The sequence below is a fragment of the Sus scrofa genome, chromosome 6, assembly GCF_054392235.1.
Source record: "Sus scrofa isolate SSC_HxYL_T2T_F1_AM1 chromosome 6, Sscrofa_HxYL_maternal_Yorkshire_Landrace_v2.0, whole genome shotgun sequence".
NCBI lineage: Eukaryota > Metazoa > Chordata > Mammalia > Artiodactyla > Suidae > Sus > Sus scrofa.
Window position 1 is genome coordinate 80,380,852 of NC_139388.1, and position 22,729 is coordinate 80,403,580.

The 22,729-nt window shown below is 52.9% G+C and overlaps 2 protein-coding genes across 4 annotated transcripts in view; both read left to right on the plus strand.

Moving 5' to 3' along the window:
* The window catches only part of PADI1 (peptidyl arginine deiminase 1), a 41,977-nt gene extending 24,421 nt beyond the window's left edge, over nucleotides 1-17,556 (plus strand). For all 3 annotated transcript variants that reach the window (XM_003127647.7, XM_084958960.1, XM_084958958.1), the window contains 8 exons: nucleotides 503-626; nucleotides 1,019-1,126; nucleotides 2,749-2,900; nucleotides 8,633-8,777; nucleotides 9,533-9,626; nucleotides 10,885-10,964; nucleotides 11,950-12,075; nucleotides 15,248-17,556. In XM_003127647.7, coding sequence (XP_003127695.3) covers nucleotides 503-626; nucleotides 1,019-1,126; nucleotides 2,749-2,900; nucleotides 8,633-8,777; nucleotides 9,533-9,626; nucleotides 10,885-10,964; nucleotides 11,950-12,075; nucleotides 15,248-15,481 — 1,063 coding nt within the window. In that variant the 3' untranslated portion in view covers nucleotides 15,482-17,556. The remainder of the gene's footprint in view (nucleotides 1-502; nucleotides 627-1,018; nucleotides 1,127-2,748; nucleotides 2,901-8,632; nucleotides 8,778-9,532; nucleotides 9,627-10,884; nucleotides 10,965-11,949; nucleotides 12,076-15,247) is intronic.
* Nucleotides 17,557-19,848: 2,292 nt separating this feature from the next.
* PADI3 (peptidyl arginine deiminase 3) overlaps nucleotides 19,849-22,729 on the plus strand; it is a 35,406-nt gene continuing 32,525 nt past the window's right edge. The window contains exon 1 of the mRNA XM_003127646.4: nucleotides 19,849-19,965. Within this exon, the coding sequence (XP_003127694.2) occupies nucleotides 19,874-19,965 (92 nt within the window). The 5' untranslated portion in view covers nucleotides 19,849-19,873. The remainder of the gene's footprint in view (nucleotides 19,966-22,729) is intronic.

Genomic DNA, 22,729 nt, shown 5'->3' on the forward strand with positions numbered 1-22,729 from the left:
GAGGTTGGACCAGGGGAAAGGGCCCTGGGTAACTTGGAACCCAAGTCAAAAGGCCGGGAAGGGTGTGGCCAAACAGGTTTGTTCTGCTGACATGGGTTCAGATGTTCAGAAGGGAACTCTTTCTTTCTGTTTGCTCCTTAACCCCTACCCCCTGACTCCTTTGTTTAGGTCTATGGTGAGAAATGGGAAGTGATGGGGCTCCCTGCCCACTTCTACCACCTTAGCCTGGCAGATCCAGACCCCAGGGCTTTGGTGCCCTGCCTCTGGGCACCACAGCCCTGAGCTTGCCCCTCCCCATGATTGGAGGACATTATCCGTCTCTGTCATTAGCCTCCGAGCCTCTGGAATGCAGGGGCGGTGTTTGAACCCCTGCACCCAGGGGCCACTCGGGGCCTATCACGGACTGCATCAAAGCCACCCCATCCGTTCTCTGCCTCCTGGCCCTAAGGCAAGGCCACAGTCAGTGGTCATGATTTCACTCCCCTCTCCCTGTGTTTTGCAGTGTCGTGGATGCTCATGGCTCAAATGAGAAGTTTCTGGATGACATGTCCGACCTGGTGTTGAAAGCCAACTGCAAGCTGATTGTCTGCCCTCAGATTGAGAATCGAAATGACCGCTGGATCCAGGTGGGTGCCAGAGCCACCCTGGCGAGAGAGGCAGCCTGGGAGACCCGACCCTGTCCTTTACCTTGGCTTTGGGAAAATGGGCCTGTGTGGGCTCCTGCCCAGCCTCTGTCTCCCTAAAGAAGCCAGGGCAGCCTGGGCCCAGGACTCAGGGTTGGGGGTGTGCTGTCTAGGGGGTGCTCCCCCACCTGTATCACCCTAGTCTCTGCCGCTTCCCTCCAGATGCTCAGGTCCCAGGCAGAGTTCTCTCACTGCACCTCTTTTCCCTGCCTCCTGCCCTCTCCAGGACTTGGGGAAAATCTGTTGCCCTGCCCTGCCCCAGGCCTGGGGGGATTACCCCATTCTAAATACCACACCAAGGCCGCCACTGTCATCTTTTTCTCTCCCGTTCCCAGGACGAGATGGAATTTGGCTACATCGAGGCCCCTCACAAATCCTTCCCAGTGGTCTTTGACTCTCCCAGGAACAGAGGACTGAAGGATTTCCCTTATAAGAGGGTCCTGGTATGTGGCAAAGGGCAGAGTGGGGACACTTTGGGTGGTTCCTCCTATAGGACATCCAGTCTTGTCTGGACCTAGTCCTCTAGGGGCAGCAAAATTACACAGGCAGTAGGCTCTGGCGAATGCAGTCCGTTCAAAGTTTGGGAAGAATATGTAAATGAAATGCAAATAAAATGCAAATCACCCCTGTTCTGGAATGGGTGGGCCAGCAAAATCCTCCTTGGGGGCCTTTTCTCCCCAAGAGGGAGTAAACCTAGGAATCAGCCCTGAGACCAAACTGCCTTTGGGGGGAATGTACCTCTAGTGAGCCCTCGTGACTCTTGCTTTTGTGAGCTGGGGCCTCTCTTCAGGTAATGAAGGTCTTCTGAACACCTACTATGTGCCAGGCACAATGCCGCCTGCTGTGCACAGGAGGGCAACAAGAGCCACTCCAGCAACTGTGTCCTGAGGTCTGGGCTCTCCTAGCTTTACATGGTTGCTCATTTAATCCACGTGGACTCATGGATACATGCTATTATTATTCTCTCTTACTGAGGCTCAGAGAGATTAAGCAACTAACCCAAGGCCACACAGCTAGTTAGTAGTGGCACCAAGATGCAAAATCAGAGGGGCTGCTAGGAGTTCCCCCTGTGGTGCCACAGGATTGGTGGCGTCTCAGGAGAGCTGGAACACAGGTTTGATCTGCAGCCTGGCACAGTGGACTAAAGGATCTGGTGTTGCTGCCAGTCACAGCTGTGGCTGGGATCTGATCCCTGGCTGGGAACTCCATATGCGGTGGGGTGGCCAAAAAATAGAAAAAAAAAAAAAAAAAAAAAAAAATCAGAGGGGCTGCTTCCACGGCCCCTGTGCTTAACTGCTGGGCCAAACCTGTAGGCTTTTGAGGTGAGTCTGGGTTCCAGAGCCCACGTCTCTGCCTGTTTCCCAGCCCTCCTCTCGCACCGCCAGGACAATGCCAGTGTCTAATGGGGAAGTCCAGGAGCTCATGGGCACACAGAGTGGGACATTGACCCTAGCTTGTAGGGATCAGGGATGAGTCCCTGGGGAGGTGACAGTGAGCCCTGCAGCCTGAGTCGTGAGTCTGCGTCAACCCAGGGCCTGACCCCAGCGCTGTTTCTACTGATCTCTGGTCTGTCTTCATCGTTTCCTTCTTTCCACTTTCTTTAGGTTAAGTTTGCTATTCTTTTCCCAGCTAGAAATGGAAGCTAAGATTTTTCACCCCTTTCTCTTCCTCACATACGTGTTTAGAGCTGCGACAGTTCCTTATTAGAGCAGCTTTGCTGGCATCCTGCCAGCCTTAATGGGCTGTGTTGTTATCATCTTTCGCTTCAAAATATTGTCTAATCTCCCCTTTGATGTCGCCTTTGACCCATGGCTTCCTTAGAAGCGTGTTACCTTCTTTCCAAACATTTGGGGATTTTCTAGCGATTGTTCTGTCCTGGGCTCCGACGTTAATAGCACCATTCTCAGGGCACAGCGAGGATTTGTGAAAATGGACAGTTGGTTTTGGGGGGATGGGAATCCCCCAGGACCACCCCTCGCTGCCCCACCCCCGCCCCAATAGCAGTCTCTTCCGGTCCTAACTGACTCCTCCTTCTGGGGGGCGGGTCTCACCCGTCCTCCCCCAGGGTCCTGACTTTGGATATGTAACCCGGGAAACCCACTACGCTGGTGTCTCCGGCCTTGACTCCTTTGGCAACCTGGACGTCAGCCCGCCGGTCACGGTGGATGGCAAAGAATACCCGCTGGGCCGGATCCTCATTGGAAGTAGCTTCCCCAGGTGAGAAGCCAGGGCAGTGGTGGAGAGCGGCAGACCGAATGCAGCCTCCACCTCCGACTCCCGCATCCCCGCATCACAGACACGACTCTGACGCTCCGCTCCGTCTGAGAAGTGGTCCTAGCTTCCTGCCTGGAATCCTAGAATGGGAGCCTCAGATCCCTAGAGTCTTAAGTTTGAAAGATCACATAATGTTAGGGAAAACTCACATACTAGTGGCCCACAGTCTTTTGGCCTGCTTTGGATTTAATGAGCAAAATTAGCCACCAATGTTAAATATACATATATCAGGAGGCCACACATAAAAAGCCAGATTTCTGGCTGCTTTTGAAAAATCAGAAGAGCTGGGAGGCAATGTGGAATTCCATGCAGAGGTAGGAGATGGATCTGTTGACCTCTTCTGGGAGATCAAAATAGTTGCTATCAGAGTTCCTGTTGTGGTTCAGTGGGTTAAGGACCTGAGGATGCTGGTTCAATCCCTGGCCTCACTTAGTGGGTTAAGGATCTGGCATTGCCACAAGCTGTGGTTACGTTTGCAGAAGCAGCTTGGATCTGGTGTTGCTGTGGCTGTGGCATAGGCCAGCAGCTCTAACTCCAATTCGACCCCTAGCCTGGGAACTTCCATATGTCGCAGGTGCGGCCCTAAGAAAAAAAAGGAAAACTAAAGTTGCTGTCCTAGCAACAGCTTGAAAGGGCCAATAGGTCACCATGTGATTGCAGGTGAGTGGCTGGTCAGGATACCAGAATGACAGAGGTGACTTGATGGGTCCCACCCTGGACAGATATCATCAGCCAGTTATTTAAGCAAGTTATTTAGGGTTTAGGACTCAGATGACCGCATCTGCTAAATCCCCCTCGGTGGGTCCCCACCCAGCCTGTGGGCAGTCAGAAATGGGGTGTGCAGCACAGGGATGCTCATGGGATCCCTGCTTCCTGCCTAAAGATTAAACCCACCCCAGGCCCCAGAGGCCACCTTCTCATTTGTGTGGGGTTGGCATGGAGCCCAGGTGGGTCCCAGCTCACCTCCCCAGGCCCTGGCTATCTGCTCTAGGGCCCAGAGCAGCCAGGCTGTCCTGGTAAAGTCAGGGTGGCCCCGGTGGCCTCAGGGCTCTGAATCAGGTGAGGTGAGGCTTCCTGGCACCAACCCCAGGCATGACACTGGATGCCCAGGCTGGGTGCCCCAGGCTGAGGTTGGCCAGGACCAGAGGCGTATACTCACCTTGCCAATGACTCATGCTCAGAACTACTACTCTGGGCCAGATCCTGCTCACAGCCCTGGGGGCAGAAGGGCCTCGGGACCTCTGGGCACTCATTCTGTGCTTCAGGGAGGGACCTGGGAGGAAGGAGCCCAGGCTTTGAAATCTGATGAATTTGAGTCTGAGTCCTGGCTCTGCCACTTCTTAGATGACCACGTGATTTGGGGTACACCACCTAACTAGGGCCCACCACAGTGGCAGGCACATAGTAGGTGCTTGATTGATTCATTTAAAATATTTATTGCATGCCCACCAAGTGCCAGGCACTGTTGCAGGTACTAGAGAAAAGGAATCAGTGGACAAAGATACATTATTAAATGAACAAATTATTTTATGCTTCGTGCCTCAGTTCCTCTTCAGCAAAATGGGCCTATAAAGAAGGCCTGTTCTAGCTCAACGGTTGCTGTTACTAGGCATGAAGGATTCGCATTAATTACCTTCCGACCGCTTAGGTTTGTTTAGCTGGACCCCTCGTAATGGATCTGCCTTGAAGCAGGTGTAATTCAATGGATAAAAGTTATTGATCACCTGCCTGCTGTGAGCACAGCCTTTACCCAGGTGACTGACTGCCTTTAACTCTTATAATAGCTCTTGAGGTTAGGACGACTATTCTCCTAATTTTACAGATGAGGAAGTTGAGGCTTAGATAAGTGAAGTGAATACACTCATTCATGCTCTCATTTATCAATTCAATAAATATTTATTGAGACTTTCGATATGCTGGGTCTGGGGTCCAGTGCTGGGGACAAAAGAAATCTTTGGGAAACTCCCAGGCTCTGGCAAGGACCCCAGAGGGGAAGGTGTAGGGTCTCCCGCACAGCTGGGCCCCACTCCATTGGCCATTATGTTGAAAACAAGCAACAAAATTTCTTGGTGGACAGATGGGGCCCTGAGGCTCAGAGAGGGACAGCTGCTGCCTGGGACCACACAGCAAGTTAGTGGAATAGTCAGAATCCAGGTCTCCTTCCTTGGAGCCCAAATTACAATTTAACACCCAGGTGGCTGTGCTAGGATCCTATTTCAGCTTCAGATCTCAGCAATGAACAAAACAGATGACCTACATACATGCTAGCAGAGAGAAACAGACAAGAGGCAAACCTAATAAATAAGTAGGGATATAAAACATTCAGGGAGTTCCCGTCGTGGCTCAGTGGTTAACGAATCCGACTAGGAACCATGAGGTTGTGGGTTCCATCCCTGGCCTTGCTCAGTGGGTTAAGGATCCGGCATTGCCATGAGCTGTGGTGTAGGTTGCAGACGCAGCTCGGATCCTGCGTTGCTGTGGCTCTGGCGTAGGCTGGCGGCTACAGCTCTGATTAGACCCCAATCCTGGGAACCTCCATATGCCATGGGAGCAGCACAAGAAATGGCAAAAAGACAAAAATAAAATAAAACCATTTTTGGTCATGTCTCTGTAGAAGACAAATCTCTTCCTGATCTCAAATAAATAAATAAAACCATTTTTGAACAATTCTGCCTCCTGGTGGCAGCTTTGTTGTGACTCAGAGGCCAGGTCTGAGGCTTCCCAGGGCTGGAGTCATCCAGTCCATCCCCCTGCCACCAGGCAGAGGGCTTCAGGGAGTCCCAAGGAGGACTCTGCCCCTACTCCAACTTTATGTTTCTGATTCCTGCCATTTTCTGCTCAGGAACAATTTCTCTACTTCACCACCTTACTGTTTTATTTTTTATTACTTAATGAATTTTATGACATTTATAGGTGTACAACAATCATCACAAACAAATTTTAAGGCATTTCCATCCTAAACTCTCAGTGCATCCCCCACCCCCAACCTGTCTCATTTGGAAACCATGAATTTTTCAAAGTCTGTGCGTTAGTATCTGCTCTGCAAAGAAGTTCATTCTGTCCTTTTTCAGATTCCACACGTCAGTGATAGCATTTGATGTTGGTGTCTCATCATCTGACTGACTTCACTTAGCATGATAATTTCTAGGTCCATCCACGCTGCTACAATTGCCATTATTTCTTTCCTTTTAATGGCTGAGTAATATTCCATTGTGTATATGTACCACATCTTCTTGATCCACTCCTCTGTCGATGGACATTTATGTTGTTTCCATGTCTTGGCTATTGCAAATAGTGCTGCAATGAACATTGGAGTACATGTGTCTTTGTGAGTCATGGTTCTCTCTGCATAGATGCCCAGGAGTGGGACTGCTGGATCGAATGGTAGTTCTATTTTTAGTTTTCTGAGGAATCTCCATACTGTTTTCCACAGTGGTTGCACCAATGTACATTCCCACCAACAGTGTAATAGGGTTCCTTTTTCTCCACACCCTCTCCAGCACTTACTGTTTGTAGACTTTTCGATGATGGCCACTCTGGCCGGTGTAAGGTGGAACCTCAGAGTGGTTTTGATTTGCATTTCTCTAATCATGAGTGATGTTGAACACCTTTTCATGTGTTTTTTTGTCCTTCTGTATGTCTTCTTTGGAGAATTGTCTGTTTAGATCTTCTGCCCATTTTTTGATGGGATTGGTTTTTTGTTTTTTTTTTTTGGTATTGAGCTGTAGGAGGTGTTTATAAATTTTGGAGATTAATCCCTTGTCACCATCTCAAGAGAGGTCTTTTTAAATTGCCAACGCTATATTAAAACAACAGAAATACAAGGGAAATATTTGCCATGGACAAATCAGTGTTGTCATATGTCACTGCTTTTTGGGTCTCCCTTGTAGTTTTATTGATGACATATTCAAGTTATATAGACCGTGGACTCTCAGCTGTTCAAAGCCTTAAAGTCATTCACACATATTTTTTGAGCATCTGTTCTAGAAGAGGTCCTGGGGTTACATCAGTGCACCTAGACAAAAAATCCCAGCCCTCCTTGAGCCTCCATTCTAGTGGGATGCCAGACAATAAGCAAGGTATCAGGTATGCCACATTGTACCAAACGCTGAAAAGAAAGATAAAGCTGGGAAGGCAGTTGAGGGGTTGTTGCCACTCCTAACATCCTCATAGAGAAAGAATGTCATGATTGAGTTAAACCAGGAGATTGTGAGGGATATGCCGAGTGGGCAACAATTCCTGGAAGAGAAAACAGCATGTGCAAAGGCCCTGAGGCAGAAATACATCTGATGTGTTCAAGGATAGCAGGAGGCCAGCTTGGCTAGAAATGAGTGATTGAAAAAGAGTGTGGCAGGAGGGGGCGGTGGGGGCTGTCCTGGCCATTGTGAGGACTTTGCATTTATGAGGAGGGGGATGGGAGAGATGTGAGGGTTTTGTCCAGAGGTGGGACATGGTTGACATATTTAAAGCCACCCTCTGATTAGACTGCAAGAGAGCAAAGGGTAAAAGCCAAGAGACCAGGAAAAGGGGCAAACCACTGCCATTATTTAAGGGAGGGAGGTGTCCTGGGCAGATGGTGGCAGAGGAGGAGGAGGGGAAGGGCTGAATCAAGTTCTGTCTGAGGTAGAACCAGATTGGATGTGGGTCAGGGAGATTGTCCATATGTCCTTACGCCAGACAAGCAAGTGCAAGAAATGTGACCCCCTTTTTTTGTAAAACATATTGGGGAAAAAAAATCTCTCTATAAAGGTGGTATATGTGTGTGTGTTTGCACATGGTAACATGTGCCAGGGAAAAGTGGAACGTGCCCAGATTAGCATATGTTGTTCTGACTTTGGACAAGTGGCCCTCTGGAACTTTCTAGGCTGCAGTGGCCTCATCTGTGAAATGGGGACACGGCTCTTGCCCAAGGCAGCATCCTTGCACGCACAGGCAGCTTTTGGCAATGTCTCCTCCCACACCTCAGGGACCCCAGCTCCTGCCCCACCCTGTTCCCTGTTCGAGACCCTCTCAGAACCCCCGCCCTCTGCTAATGACAGGTGGTTTGAAAACACCGGGACCTCATTTCAGGAACTTCTAGGGCTTAGACAGTGTTGAACACACAAGGATGGACAGGAGCAGTTCTCTTGCACATGAACCAGCCGAGATGCCTGTCAAAAGGCAGGTTCCACATTCTCGGATGGGTCTCATCTTCCTCAAAGACTCTGAGACGTGGAGGGTGCCAAGGCCTAGGAGTCTTCAATTTAAACAAGCACCCCTGCCCCAACCAGAATGTTCCGGGCCCCACACTGGGCTAAGGTGGGGGGCAGTGCTTGCCAGGTTCCAGTCATGTATTGAACACAGGGCTGGGCGCTTTGGGTAAAGAGTCAACCTCTCTGACTCCTGGGATGTGAGGTGAGGGTCTTCAGTTCCCTTTGGCAGATGGAGGTCTTTCATTTGTCTCTGCTGCTGGGAGGGGCAGCAGGATCTTCCTGGCCTTGCGGAGGAGGCTTCGGGGTGAGGGAGGGACAGAGTCTCTTGGGCGATGGCCAGGATGGACAGTGGGTGCCTAGGAGTGCCTGGGGGCTGGGACCAGGAAGCAGCGATAAGAGAAGACCCATTCAGAGGGTGGAGGTGAGGCTGGGTGGGGAGTGCTCAGGAAGCACCTGAGACCCTGCTCTTTCCCTCCCCGCCAGGTCTGGTGGGCGGCGAATGGCCAGGGTGGTGCGCGACTTCCTTCATGCCCAGCAGGTGCAGGCACCCGTGGAGCTCTATTCAGACTGGCTCTCTGTGGGCCACGTAGATGAGTTTCTGAGCTTCGTGCCCACTTCTGACCAAAAGGTATGTCCCCTCTCCTCTTGCCTGAGCCACCTCTGCCCCTCTCTGACCTGATGGGTTGGGATAAGGCAAAGCCACCTGAAACTAGCTTGCTGCCTCTGTTCATCGGGAGCTTGGAATCAGGGTATCCTCGAGGCCAGGGGGTTTTAATCAGAGAGGGCTTCCTGGAGAAGGTCGGAACTCAGGTCAGAAAGGTACTTATTCGCTCACTACTCATACTTCCTGAGTGTTTGCTCTGATCCAAACCTCTCGGCCAAGACTCAGAAATGACACTGACAATAGGTGATATCTATTGAGCACCTGTGGGGTATGCGTGTTTTAATGCATTTAATCCTTTAGCAACCCGATGAGGTTGACCTACTCTCATTGCCCCCATTTTATAGATGGGGAACCTGAGGCTCAGAAGGGCAATCAACTAGTAGGGTAAGATTCTGACCCAGATGGTGGGCTTTGGACCAACATGTTGATCATTCATCACCTTGCAGAGGTGACCAGGGAGGACACAGTCTGCAGGGAGCAGGCAGCCTGGGAGAGATACCTCCCAGGGACCAGTAGTTGAGTTTCCTGGTGGACAAAGTGAAGAGGGACCTCCAGGCAAGGAGACAGTCATGGGCAAAGGCCTGGAGGTGTGAACCGGCTTGGAGGATTGGGAGAAATGCAGAGGGGAGATGCCATGTGCTGTCTGGCCTCTGAACTCAGGCCCTCCTGCATTTAGGGGGAACCTGTCTACTGAGCCGTTCTCCCTCCCTCTGTACCAGGGCTTCCGGCTGCTCCTGGCCAGCCCCAGTGCTTGCCTCAAACTCTTCCATGAGAAGAAGGAGGAGGGCTACGGGGAGGCAGCCCAGTTTGATGGTAAGTAGCAGCGAAGCTGTCACCCTGCTGAACCCTGCCCTCTTGTCACCAGCCCTGGGCCTTTCATGGCTATGCTGTTCACAGGCCCTTTGTCTGCCAGGCCTCAGCTCAGAGCCCAGCATCACTGGTACTTCCAGCACCTTCCTATGGGAGCCAAGGATGAGGAGGCTCCCTTCTTGGGCCAAGGATGGAAGCCAAGGGGCCAGTGATTGCCCCAGAGACAGGGTGGCCTCCTCCATGCCCTGGGATGTTCCTGGCCCCACCTCTAGGAGGGGAAAGGAACCGGAAGCCATGAACCCTCCCTTGTGCCTGTCTGCGCAGGCACTTTCACACTTTGGCTCAATGGAATCACCCACCTGCTTCTCCTGATCCCTTTTCACAGAGGAGGAGACTGAGACTCAGCAAGGGGAAGCAGCTTATCAAGGGCTACACAGCAGGGAGCAGCAGGGCCAGGGGCTCAAGAGAGGGAGGGGTGAGAAGCCAGGAGGGTGGTCCCTCTGTGGACCCTCCTCCGGGAATTGGCAGACCCTCCAAGGGCCTGTTTGGGCTCTTTGAGCGCCTCCCCACTCCCCACCAAGGACCTCAGCATTCTCCTCCAAGCACTGGAGCACTGGAAGGGAGGTGGGTAGCCTTCAGCAGAGATGGACCTGGATTCGGATCCTGGTCTTACTACTTGCTGGCTGTGAGGTCAAGGGTGGGTTCTCAGGGCTTCTGTTTCCTCTTTTCTGAATGTGCGGTGATAACTAACCCAACCCAGCTTTATTTTGCTTTATTTAATTTAATTTATTTTTTGACCATGCCAACAGCACATGGAAGCCCCCAGGCCAGGAATCGAACCCTCACCACAGCAGTGACCTGGGCCACCACAAAAACAGTGCCTGCCAAAGCCTTAACCCTCTGCATTGCAAGAGAACTCTCATTATTTTAAAGATAAATAATAAAATAATAAATATAACAGGAGCCCCAGAGCATGGCGGGTGTTCAGTAATGGTAGGTAGCCATGCCTTAATAATTAGGCCCTGAGAGCAGGAGTCCCTTTTCAAGGAGTCTGTAATCCATCCCAGGATTTACTTGCAGCCAGAGCTTGTTCCCACCCCCCACCCCCCGCCAGGGTTTCCTGTCTCTGGCTTTCTCCATCCTACCTGCAGACCCTGGCACTGAGGTAGGAGGAAAATCCTAGCCCTGATTCTGCAGCCCAGGCCGGAGGTGGCCCCAGACAGTACTCCCCGAACCGGCTACTCTCTTCTTTCTCTTGCAGGGTTAAAGCACAAGGCGAAGAGAAGCATTAATGAGATGCTGGCAGACAGACACCTCAGGAATGACAATCTCTATGCACAGGTGAGGGGGTGAGCTGAGCAACCCCAGGACCTGCTGCTTCCAGGGTAGTTCAGCCCTGGGCCTGCCGAGACCTTTGCGTAGTGTAGGGCTTCTGCTCTTGGGAACCCACAGTCTGATGGAAGAGACACAGCCATGCCAGTCTGATAGGGGAGAGCTTACCCTGCTCTGCGGAAATGATGGGTTTTCAGGGAAGAAGAATTGAGTACCCCCCCCCCCCGCCCCCACGCTCCCTGCCCCAAGAAGTCTGGTGAGGAGTTCCCAATGTGGCTCAGCAGTTAAGGAATTCCATTAGGATCCATGAGGATGCAGGTTCGATCCCTGGCCTCTGTCAGTAGGTTAAGGATCCTGTGTGACTGTGGCTGTGGTGTAGGCAGGTAGCTGTAGCTTGGTTTCCACCCCTAGCCTGGGAACTTTCATATGCCTCAAGTACGGCTCTAAAAAAGCAAAAAAAAAAAAAAAAAAAAAAAAGGAAAGAAAGAAAAAAAGAAGTCTGGTGTGATGAGAGCAATGCCTTGGGAAAATGGGGCCTCTTGGGGGCAAGGGCTGGGGTGGGTGGGAGTCAAGGAGACCTAGAGAGGTGAGGACACAGGGCGGAAGGCGGTCCCAGGAAAGGGCAGGGTTCATGCTCGCCACGTGCAGGGAATCCAGCTCAGTAAATGCGAGGAGGGCCTGTGCTTCTGCCCATCCGTGCAGAGAGCTTTTCTCCTAAATGGCTGAACTGAGCAGGAGCATCAGCCCGACTGTGGCGGGGACAGTGTGGGGTGGCGGCAGGCGCTTGCGGAACTAGAAACTGCCCAGGACTCAAACCCCAGCTCCACGCCATCCTAGCTCGGTGCCCTCGGGCGGGTCACTGGAGCCTCAGCTTCCCCATCTAGGGTAGCAATGGCACCAAGCTGTTGTGAGGCTCAAAGGAGCTAAAGGGCACAGAGGAGATGCTGCAAACTTCCTGGCTCCCTGGGTGCCTGTCTCTCTCCTCTGCCCCCAGAAATGTATCGACTGGAACCGGGAGATGCTGAAGCGGGAGCTGGGCTTGACGGAGCGGGACATCGTCGACATCCCCCAGCTCTTCATCCTGAGGGGCTCCCTCGCGGAAGCCTTCTTCCCTGACATGGTGAGAGCAAAGATCTATCCAAGGGCAGTACTCCCCGAACGGACAGAGGCTGGGGCGGGACCTCTCCGGTGTTTGCTTGGGGGCGGATCTAGTACTTCTCCATCACTAGTTCTCAACCAGGGAGATTTTGCCCCCTCGCGGGGGTGGGGGTGGGGGGGCGCATTTTGATTGCCGCACGAGGAGGGGGCTACTGACATCTAGTGGGTGGAGGCCGCCAATGCTGCTAAACATCCCACAAGTGCACACCGCGGACCCCCACAATTAAGAACTCTTCCCCCTCCAAACTGGAAAAAGGAAGCATGGTTTGGTTCCAGTGTCTCAGGCTTTTGTTCCTGGGCCTCAGCTGCCCCCCCCCTCCAATCCCCTGTGCCCTCTGACTCCTGGTTGTCTGCTCCTCAGCAGGGCTCCTGAGTTGGGCAGGGGGGCAGGTGGCAGCTGCTTCCCTGGCTGTCATTAACTCAGGCAGCTGACAAACAGATGAGCAGGTGTGATCTCACCAGGAAGGCCCCTGGGAGGGGCCTGAGCGATGCTATCCTACAGTCCTGCCCAAAGTGCCCATTAACGCCTTGGGAAGGGATGTTGGGGTATTGGCTGATGTGAGGGGCTGGTTCTGCAGGTTGGGAGACCCTCCCTCTTCGGCCTGGGGCCTTTAACTTGAATCTCTGTCACTGGACAAGCCAAAGGTTGGGAGTCAATTCTGGGGTCCTGATTGGAGGCAAATGTATGTGGTGGAGCTTCCCCACCAGGATTGCATTCACTCCTGACTCCTCTTTGTGGGGTCCCAGCAGAGACTTCAAAACATCACACCTTCGGTCCTACTGGTAGGTGGAGCTGGAGAAGGCTTTGCTGTGGGGGCTGTCCTGTGCATCACAGGATGGTCGCAAAATACCCTGGGAAGTTGCAAAATCGCCCTGCATGAGAACTCCTGCTCTAGGGCAGTGCCGTTAGAACTTTCTCAGATGATAGCAAAGTTCAGCATCCCTCCAGTATGACACAGAAGCTACCACGTGGGGCTACCAAGGGCTTCAAATGTGGCTAGTGTGGCTGAGGAATGAAATTTTTACTTTTTTTTTTTTTTTTTTGGTCTTTTTAGGGCTGCACCCATGGCATATAGAGGTTCCCAGGCTAGGGGTTGAATCGGAGCTGGAGCTCCTGGCCTACACCACAGCCGCAGCAACACAGAATCCAAGCCATGTCTATGACCTACACCATGGCTCATGGCAATGCTGGATCCTTACCCCATTGAGCAAGGCCCGGGATTGAACCTGCATCCTCATGGATGCTAGTCAGATCCATTTCCTCTGAGCCACGATGGGAACTCCAGAATTTTTGCTTTTATTTAATTTTAATGTCAGCAGCCACGTGTGGCTAAAACAGCGACTGCATCAGACAGCAAAGCTCTAACGGGTGGCCCGGCTCTGGTTCTGGCTGAGGGTGGAGGCAGGGCCCAGGACCGTGGTCAGCCCTCCTGGGGCTGTGGCTTTGTCCACACCAGCTGGGAGCCCCCTTCCCAGCACATACCACTCTGTGGGAGTGCCCCAGCTTCAGAGCAGGCCCTGCTTAGAGGATCCCAGTATGTCCTCACCGGAGGGCCCTTAGGGAACACTCAGCCCCTCATTTGTCGCATGGGGAAAGACACCCTTTGAGAGAGTGGTTGACTTGCTGAGGTCACCCAGTGAGCACATGGAGCGGCCTCCAGTCTCCAGGAGGAAGCAGAGTCAGGCTGGTGATGCTCCTGAATCCAGCTCCTGGGCCCTCCCCTGGCCCTTAGTCCCTCTGTGTGCCCCACTCCCACCCCAGCATGTGCTGGCCCATTAGTGGGCAACTAGGCAGCTCAGGGCCAAGGCCATGGCATGACCCTATGGGATCCTCCGGCTCCGTGTTGGTCCTAGTTGTGGATGGCCTTGTAGGGCAGACTAGAGGGGCTGGGGTACAGAGAGTGGGAGGGCACCAAGTCCAGGGCAGCCCACCCTACACCAAGGTGACCCAGTAACACTGGAGACAGCGAGTCCAGGGTATCCCCTTTGAACACCAAGGACGGTTCCTCCTTCCATCCATCTGGGCCAGAGGCTTCCTCTAAGAAACTTCCACACCCTGTATTAGACAGACTTGCCTTCCCAGGGTCAAGGCCCTCTACCAGTTCCCTGTGGAGGGAAGCAGGGAGGCCACCAGAGATAAACCCAGGTGTCCCCAAGGGCTCTCTGACCTTGCCCCAACTCCTCGGCACCCAAGGCAGCCCCAGGGCTACACTCGGACAGAGCTGTTATAAACAGCACGGATTTTGACATGAGTCAGATCTGAGTCAAATTCCCATCTCTCCATATTCTCTGTGTGCCCTTAATTATGTTACTTGATGTTTCCAAGCCACGCCCTAGAGGGAGGCTGTGAGGTTTAGTGATGATATATCCAGCACATAGAAGATGCTCAATAAACGGTAACAAGCCTTCTAGGAACAGTTGACCAAGGCGTGCACTGCACAAATGCACCATACCTACAACATTCACACAATGGACCTTGTAGATGCGTACATTTGCTGAACAGGTTTCTGGCAGATGATGGTAAAATCTTGTTCTAACAAAGTTGTCATAATCTAATTTTCTGATAGATGGAAGAAAGTGTTGGCGAAACTTGATTTCTATAATGTTACCATGTATGTTGCCGGCAGCCCCTGCCTGTTATTAATCCTCTCTTCCAAACAGGAATCTTTGTTCACTCTGCTTCTATAAGCCCTAATTCCTAAGTGAGTACCAGCCTTGGTAGCCTGGGGATGCTGGCAAAGATGGGGCAGGCCCTGAGGATGGGTCTGCTATAGCCAGAACCCAGAAGGAGCCTCAGGTTTAAAGCATCCCCAGCTAAACACTGTCTTTCTTGCCTTCTCTCTCTCTCCCTCTTTTTTTTTTTTTTTTTTTTTTCTTCTTTTTACAGCTGCACCTATGTCATATGGAAGTTCCCAGGCTAGGGGTCAAATCAGAGCTGCAGCTGATGGCCTACACCACAGGCACAGCAACACTGGATCTGAGCCACATCTTCGACCTACATCATAGCTTGTGGCAATGCCGGACCCTTAACCCACTGACCCAGGCCAGGGATCCAGTCCATAGCCTCATAGAGACAACATCGGGTCCTTAACCTGCGAGCCAGAGCAGGAACTCCTGCCTTCTCTCGTCTACAGGTGAACATGGTGGTCTTGGGCAAGTACCTGGGCATCCCCAAGCCCTTCGGGCCCATCATCAATGGCCGCTGCTGCCTGGAGGAGAAGGTGCGCTCCCTGCTGGAGCCACTGGGCCTTCGCTGTGTCTTCATTGATGACTACTTGTCCTACCACGAGCTGCTCGGGGAGATCCACTGCGGCACCAACGTGCGCCGGAAGCCCTTTCCCTTCAAGTGGTGGCACATGGTGCCCTGAGTCTGCTCCCCACCCTCCATCCTCGCTGCCCACCTCCTGGGTGACCCCACCAGGGCGAGGAACCTCCACCTGGCCTGCATCCCCACGAGTGCCTACAGACGTGCTGGTCGCCATGGGTACCAGGATGCTGGGATGGACAGTACACACCCTCACCTCTGGAGCGGCCTACCCAGCTCGAGAAGGCTCACCCTCGTTCTCGCTCCTCTTCCCATCCACAACCCCCAGGGGTTCTGAAAAAGGTCAACAGCCTTAGCACGTTCAAGGATGGCTGTGTGTGGCCTCGGCACCCCAGTTGGAATCCCTCCCACCCCACCCCTCTGCCCCCCGATTTGACACTCCCTCGTGTTTGCACCAGGAATGGGGCCTACAGGGCCTGGGCCTCGGTGTGAGGGTCTGGGGTCTAGGCCCCTGCTGGCTCTTTAAGACCAGGAAGGGGGGTTTGAGGTACCCACTTTCCTCTGCCAGCTGTATTCTCCTGCAGGAGACCCCCAGGTTGTGACCTTCTGGCACCCCTCAGCCATACTGACACAGGCAAATGAGGACAGAAAAACTCAGCATCTGAGGGCTTATTTAAAAAAAAAAAAATAGAGGCAACAAAACCCCTTTAATACCTGCCTCTATCCTCAGAAGGGTGCTTGTTACCTGTTTAGAAAGCCTTTAATTATGAATGCTGACTGCTTCCGGCTCAAAAACGCTGCGAGGCCAAGGTGAGGCCTGAGGAGGACACACCGAGGAGGCTGGGGAGGCAGAGGAAGCTGAGCACAAGGTTAAAACCTGAGGCCTGGCTTCTGCGCCCTGGGGATCCCAGGCTTTGGATTTTGGATCCCAGAGCGAGGGGGTCTGGCTGCTCCAGCTGCAGCCAAGCGTGGGGGGCCCAGATGTTAGAAGTGGGTGGAGGGGCCATTAGGATATCTCTGAAGGTGGGGTTTAATTTCCTTTAATAGTCTTTAATTATTCCCCTTGGCTCTGCAGGCAGTGGGAGGGAAGGCTGGCCCTGTCTCTCTCAGAACCAGAGGCCTCGTACATAGTTGCTGTGTCCCTTATGAGTAACCCTTGTGGCAGGCCTGTGATTTCCCCCCTTTTTTGTTGTCTTTTTAGGCCCACACCTGCGGCATAAGGAAATTTCCCGGCTAGGGGTTGAATGGAAGCTGCCAGCCTATACTGCAGCCACAGCAATGCCAGATCCTAGCCGCATCCATGCCTTACACTGCAGTTTGCAGCAGCGCCAGATCCTTAATCCAGTGAGTGAGGCCGGGGATCGAACCAGCATCCTCACGGTACTAGGTGGGTTCTTGATCCGCTAAGCCGCAATAGGAACTCTGGCCTGTGTCCCCACTCATAGAAAGGAAGGCAGAGCTGCCAGGGACAGTTCACATCCTGGCCCTGGCTGAGGTCACTGAGATGTACACAGGCAAGCTGGCGGGGCCCCTGCAGGGCGAGCGGTGGCCCCTACCCCAGACAAGCATAGACAGGAGGGAACCAGCCTGTCTTCCTCCCCCCAACTGCCTATGAGGTCATCTCAGGGGCTTTTAGCCCCTGGGCGCCAACCTTCTGGGTTTTTCTCACTGGCCCCCCGGGTGAGACTTAGACTGAGCCAGCTGCCCTTGATCTCTTTTGGCCATGGAACACTTAGCAACCAGAGGTGCCACCAAGGAAACCCAATATATGAAACTGATGGAAACAGAACCACTCTGGTCTCAGGTGGGGAGGGCAGGGTACCTGGATGGCTCTGTGGCACCCCATGGGCAAGCCCCCGCTCTAGCCTGTGCCTTTCTGCTCGCATCCAGTTATGATGCAGCCTAGACTGAGCCAAGACGGGAAGGAAGTGGCTTCGGCAGCCAGGGGTGTGCAGCCGGGGATCCCCAGGGAAAGGGCGGCAGGTGGGAGGGGAGTGGGCACTGTGGAGAGATGGGGAGGGCGGGAAGCAAGCCTTCCAGAGTGGCACTGAGTGCCAGAAGCTCGGGAATGGCTTCTGGGCTATGGAGGGGAGCCCTGATGTTCCCTCTGAGAATGTTCCAGGTGACTGGTCACCGCCTTTCTGATTAATAAAAAATGTCAACATGCATTTCTTCCAAGTGGCTGCCTCCTTAGCTTCTGTTCATTGGGCTGTGGGGAGGAGGGAGAAAAGGGGGGGGGCTGCTTCCAGTCCCACCCATCATGCTACTAGCTCCTTGGCTCAATTTCCACTGGCCATGGACAACTCCTGCCCAGCTGGGAGAGCCTCCAAGGCCAGTGCCAGGCAAGCAGGCTGATGCAGCAGGATGGCTGGCACATGCCCATTGCCGTGAGGCTGCCTGCCCTGCTGAGACGGTTATTGGGAGGGTGGGTCCCATCTCTGCATCCCTTTCCCATTCCTGGGCCATCTCTTCCATCTCTTGGAGGGCAGATGAGCTGGCCCCTAGTGGCAGAGTGGGAGATTCCCAAGGAGCACTGGTGCCCAGAGCCAAAGGCCACTATAATTCCTTTTCATTCCCACCTCTAAAGCTACTGAGTTACCCAGCTTTGGTGGTCTGATTTCAGGGGCCTGAAAAGTATCATCCCTCACATTGTACATACCTCGTGCTGTCTCGCGTGGCTCCCTTTGACACTCACTCACTCATTCATTCACTTCATTTTAGCTTCTCTTGTGGCCTAAGAGGCAAAAAGTTGCTGCCCATTAGTCATGGACACTTTAGTCTGAATGAGCGCACAGATCTCTTTCTTAAAGCTGATGTGTGTTAACTAGGAGAGGTGAAGGTATGGGTCTACTTCCAAAGGGAGATACAGGGCTCTGAGCAGGAGGCTGGTCCTGTCCCCAGAACAGTGGGCTAATGCCCAGAGGGAAGCCTCCACTTTCTGCCTCTGTTCCCCAACTGTGCCCACAAGCAAGCTAAGGAGACTGCCTGGGGTTTCCTCCTGAGTTCTGATAGTTACCCAGAGCTGAGTCAGCTGCCGAGCCACTTTACAGCCAAAAAAGTGGAGCTGTCACTGGACCCAGCAGCCCAGCATCTCTCCTGGAGAAGAACATCCTTACCAGAAATTGGGATATAGGAATCCCAGTCTTAGAGTCTTGCTGAGATTCTTGAACTCATGCAAATGTACTGCTGGGGACTCGGGAGAGCAGATCCCGGTCCTCACCCTGCCTCAGACTGTCAGCATCGCCAGAGAAGAGGGAGGAAAACTCTGTTCAGCATCTTTGGAGCCTCTCTGGGCAGGGTGTGTCCCTGTCATTATCTCCCCAGGAGCTGGCGATTAGCCGCATTTTCTACAGGTGAGAACACCAAGGCTCTGAGCAAGGGGCAAAACCCCCCAAGGCTACACAGCCAGTGCCTAATGGAGCATGGGTCCCAACCTGAGACTCCTCTCAAAGATCCCTTGCTGTTTCAGCAGGCCGAATGCCCCCTGGCCTTAGTTTCCCCACCTGCCCAGTGAATATTCCTACTCTGACATCCTAAGCTCCTCCTGGCTAGAGAGGGTTTTCACCCTCATTACTTTTTCCTTCCAGAGGCTTCTGACATCTAACAGTAATAATAGTAACAACACCACCCATGATAAAATAATGCTGCGCTCCACCCTAGAGCTCTGTGCCTGTTGTCCCATTTAAGTCTCACAATAACCATTTTTCAGATGCCTCAAGTGAAGCTGGGAGCAATTAGGTGACTTGCCCCCTGTCACCCAGTCAGGATGTGGCTAAGGCAGGGCTGAAATTCAGTCCCGCCTCTAAAATCCAGGCTCTTAAGGAAAAGGATGGTGTTCCTTAATGTGTATCAAAATGCTATCGGGGTGCTTGTAAAAAAAAAAAAAATTCTCCTGTGATGAGGTGGGTTGAGGATCTGGCCTTGTCCCTGCTGTGGCTTGGGTCACTGCTGTGGTTTGGGTTTGATCCCTGACCCAGGAATTTCTACTTGTCACAGGTGCAGCCAAAACACAAAACAAACAAACAAAAATCCTGATGCCAAGCTGCTTATCAAATTGGAGATTGGGTCTGGGAATCTGGAATTTCACGTTTCCTCAGCAGGGTACAGAAGATCCCCACTAAAGTATATCCTCTGAAAATTCAGGAAAGGGGGTGAAGAGATGAATGTGGAAAGCGAGGAAGGGCCCCAGATCAATACCCCCCATCTCTGCACACCCCAAGGCCCTGGTGTCCTGGGCAGTTACCTGTGGGAATGTACCTGCTCCCCTTAAAGTGAGAAATTAACTTCCTCTGCACATAGAGTGGAAGCAATAGGTTCATATGCAAATACTGGGTTCTTTCCAGCCAATCCTGAGCTCCTGGCTCTGGGAAGGGGCTGGGCTTCCAGGACTGGAGCCAATGAGCTAGCACCTTGGGCGGGGCTGAGGGGGCGGGGCCAGGTGCTTTTAAACCACATGCCAAGGGGTTTCGCGGCTCAAGCCGGATCCAAGGCAAGCATGTCTCTGCAGAGGATCGTGCGTGTGTCCCTGGAGCATCCTACCAGCGCTGTGTGTGTGGCTGGCGTGGAGACCCTCGTGGACATTTATGGGTAAGAACCAGAAGCCTGGAGGTTTGCAGGCCCCTAGGGTGACCCGGGGCTGACCCCCCAGGGTTCTCCTGGCCAGCCGTGTGACGCTTCCTCAAGGCTCAGGCCTGGTTTGGCTGCCCTCTCCTGAGCCTTGGGCTTAGAACAGCAGCCAGTCACGGAAGTTTGGGTCTTTGCCTTTCTCAGCCAGGCTTCTTAAAGACCCTGACCAGGGCATTTGAAGTGTGGGAGACTGAATAGGGGTAGAGAGGCCTGCAGTGGCTGGGCTCTGCTGCAGGGCCCTGGAGGCTGCTGGTGCTATGGGGCTTGCGGACTTCCCTCTATCCACAGGATGCTGCAGGCTGAGCTGGGGGTCTCACTGGCAAGGAAGAGGTGTACCCCGTCCCCGCTCGCTGACTCACAGCCTATGAGCTCTGAAAGCAGAGCGTCGATCTTTTTTTTTTTTTTTTGCCTCATCCATGGCATGCAGAAGTTCCTGGGTCAGGGATGGAACCCACAGCAGTGAAACACAAATCCTTAATCACTAGGCCATCAGGGAACCCCCAGAAAATCAATCGGTTTTTAAAAAACCACTTATACTTAACATAACATTTACTACATGCCAAGCACTGTTCTAAGAGGCTGACAAGCCTCTTGAATTTAACCCTGGAACTTTAACTCTCAGATTTGACTTTCACAACAACCTAAGGATGTAGGTTTATTATCAGCTTCTTTTTGTTTGACAGATGAGAAGACAGGCACAGGGAAGGCAAGCCATTGGCTCAATCACACAGGTACTAAGTGGCCAAAGCAGAGTTTAAACCCGTTCATGTCATGGCCAAGTGTCGGGTGCTTTTAGCTGTCTGCCACTTGAGGAAGAACACCCATGTATATATCCCTGCTGTGTGCCATGGCCACGGCTCTGTCCTTAAAGCCAGTGGCTGGAAGTGAGGCCACTTTCTCTCTCTCTCCCTTTCCCTCTGTCTCTCTGTCTCTGTTTCTCTCTCTCCCTCCCCTTGTCTCTGGAAGTAAAGAAGAGCTTTGGCCAAGGTTTCAGGAGCTGGGCTCTGGGAACTGCCAGGAAGCCAAATACTTTACTTTTTGAGGCATCTCCAGGGGTCCCAGCTCCAAGGCTGCTCATAGGACACAGATAATTGGGGAACTAGGAAGGGAAAAGGGAGAACCATGTCCCTGTTCCCATCTCGAAGGCCTCCTACCCTTTCCTGGACCAAGTTTCTAGCTTCGGCACTGTTGGCATGGGAATTCTTGGTCATGGGGGCCGTCCTGAGCGCTGTGAGATGCTAGGCAGCATTCCTGGCTTCCACTCGCTAGGTACCAGTAGCACAACCAGAAACCTCTCCAGCCATTGCCAAATATACCCTGGAGGGAAAAGCCACCCCTCACTGAGAACCGGTATCCCCACTAAAACTTGAAAAATTAGAGTGAACTTAGAAGCAGAGATGGGGTTGGTCCCAGGGCCCTAGATGAGAAGGGGTGAGTAGCTGGCCATGGGAAGGAACCAAGTCTGGAGCGGGCCCAGCCAAGTGTGGTAGCAGGAGCTCAAGCCCTGTTGTTGGGGTAGGTGGTGGGCAGAGAAGTGTGGAAGGGGTTTGGGATGTTCCTGAAGCTCAGAGGGGTGATGGGGGGGGAAATCCCTGTGCCAGCTGGTGCCAGTACCTCCCCCAGTGCTGCGTGCCCATGGGGGTGACTCACCTGCCCGTTGGGCAGATGTGTCTCTAGTTTGACCTGCTCCAGGAAGCCTGGGGCTGGCTCCTCCCCTGCAGAGCTTCCTAGAGGATGGAAGACGGATTGGGGCCATGAGAGGCAAAGGCAGCTGTGTCTTCGGGTGATGCGAATAGATGGGCCACTTTAGGGTTGGCCGAGGGGGCTGTGGGTGAGGACAGTCACAGAGTGGAGGCTGGAGCCTCTGGCACCTTCAAACGAGGGACTCTCGGGCCTCCAAGAACCACACCACCTTGGGCTGGGGGAGAGCTCCTGGTTTGTCCATTCACGCATTCATCAAGTATTTCTTTGGGGTCTAGTATGTGCCAGGCATGGGGACCCAGAGTGAATAAGCAGGGGTGGTCCCTGCCCTCCAAGAACCCTGTCTCGCGGTTCTAGCAGAGGCTGGACCACTTCCCAGGGGTTCTGGGGAAGGATTACCTGCCTCACAAGCGGGGGCAGGGCTGGCTTAACCCTGAAGTGGCTCAGAGATGCCCTGATTTAGCAATCCTGGATGCTCAGACTGCGGATAGAGAAAGGGCAGTGGGTGTGGTGGTTCAGTCCTGGCTATGCAGCTGTCTGACCTTGGGGAAAATCACTTAACCTCTTGATACGCTCTCTCTTCCTCTGTTGAATGGAGATAATTATAATATTAGCCATGACCCTTAGAACTTGCTCCATACCAGTCACTGCCCGAGAGACTTTACCTCTGTTAACTGATGCTCACAACCCTTCTGTGCATGGGTATTATCTTCATCCCCATGTTAGAGATGAGGAAACTGAGGCACAGAGAAGTTAAGTCACTAGCCCCATGTCACACAGCCAGGGAGGAGTGGCAGAGCCAGGATGCAGCCCAAGCGCTTTGGCCTTCACTTCAAAGGGCTATGGGGACAATTGAATGTGACTGTGTGTGTGGAACGCATAGCCAATGCCTGGCATGGGAACATTCAATTATGGTAACTGCTACCATTATTATCACCATCATCATCATTTTAAGGCTCTTTCCTGGCCCTCTAGACAGCCTCAAGCATGCCCCAAACCTGCCATATACAAGATGACTGGGGAA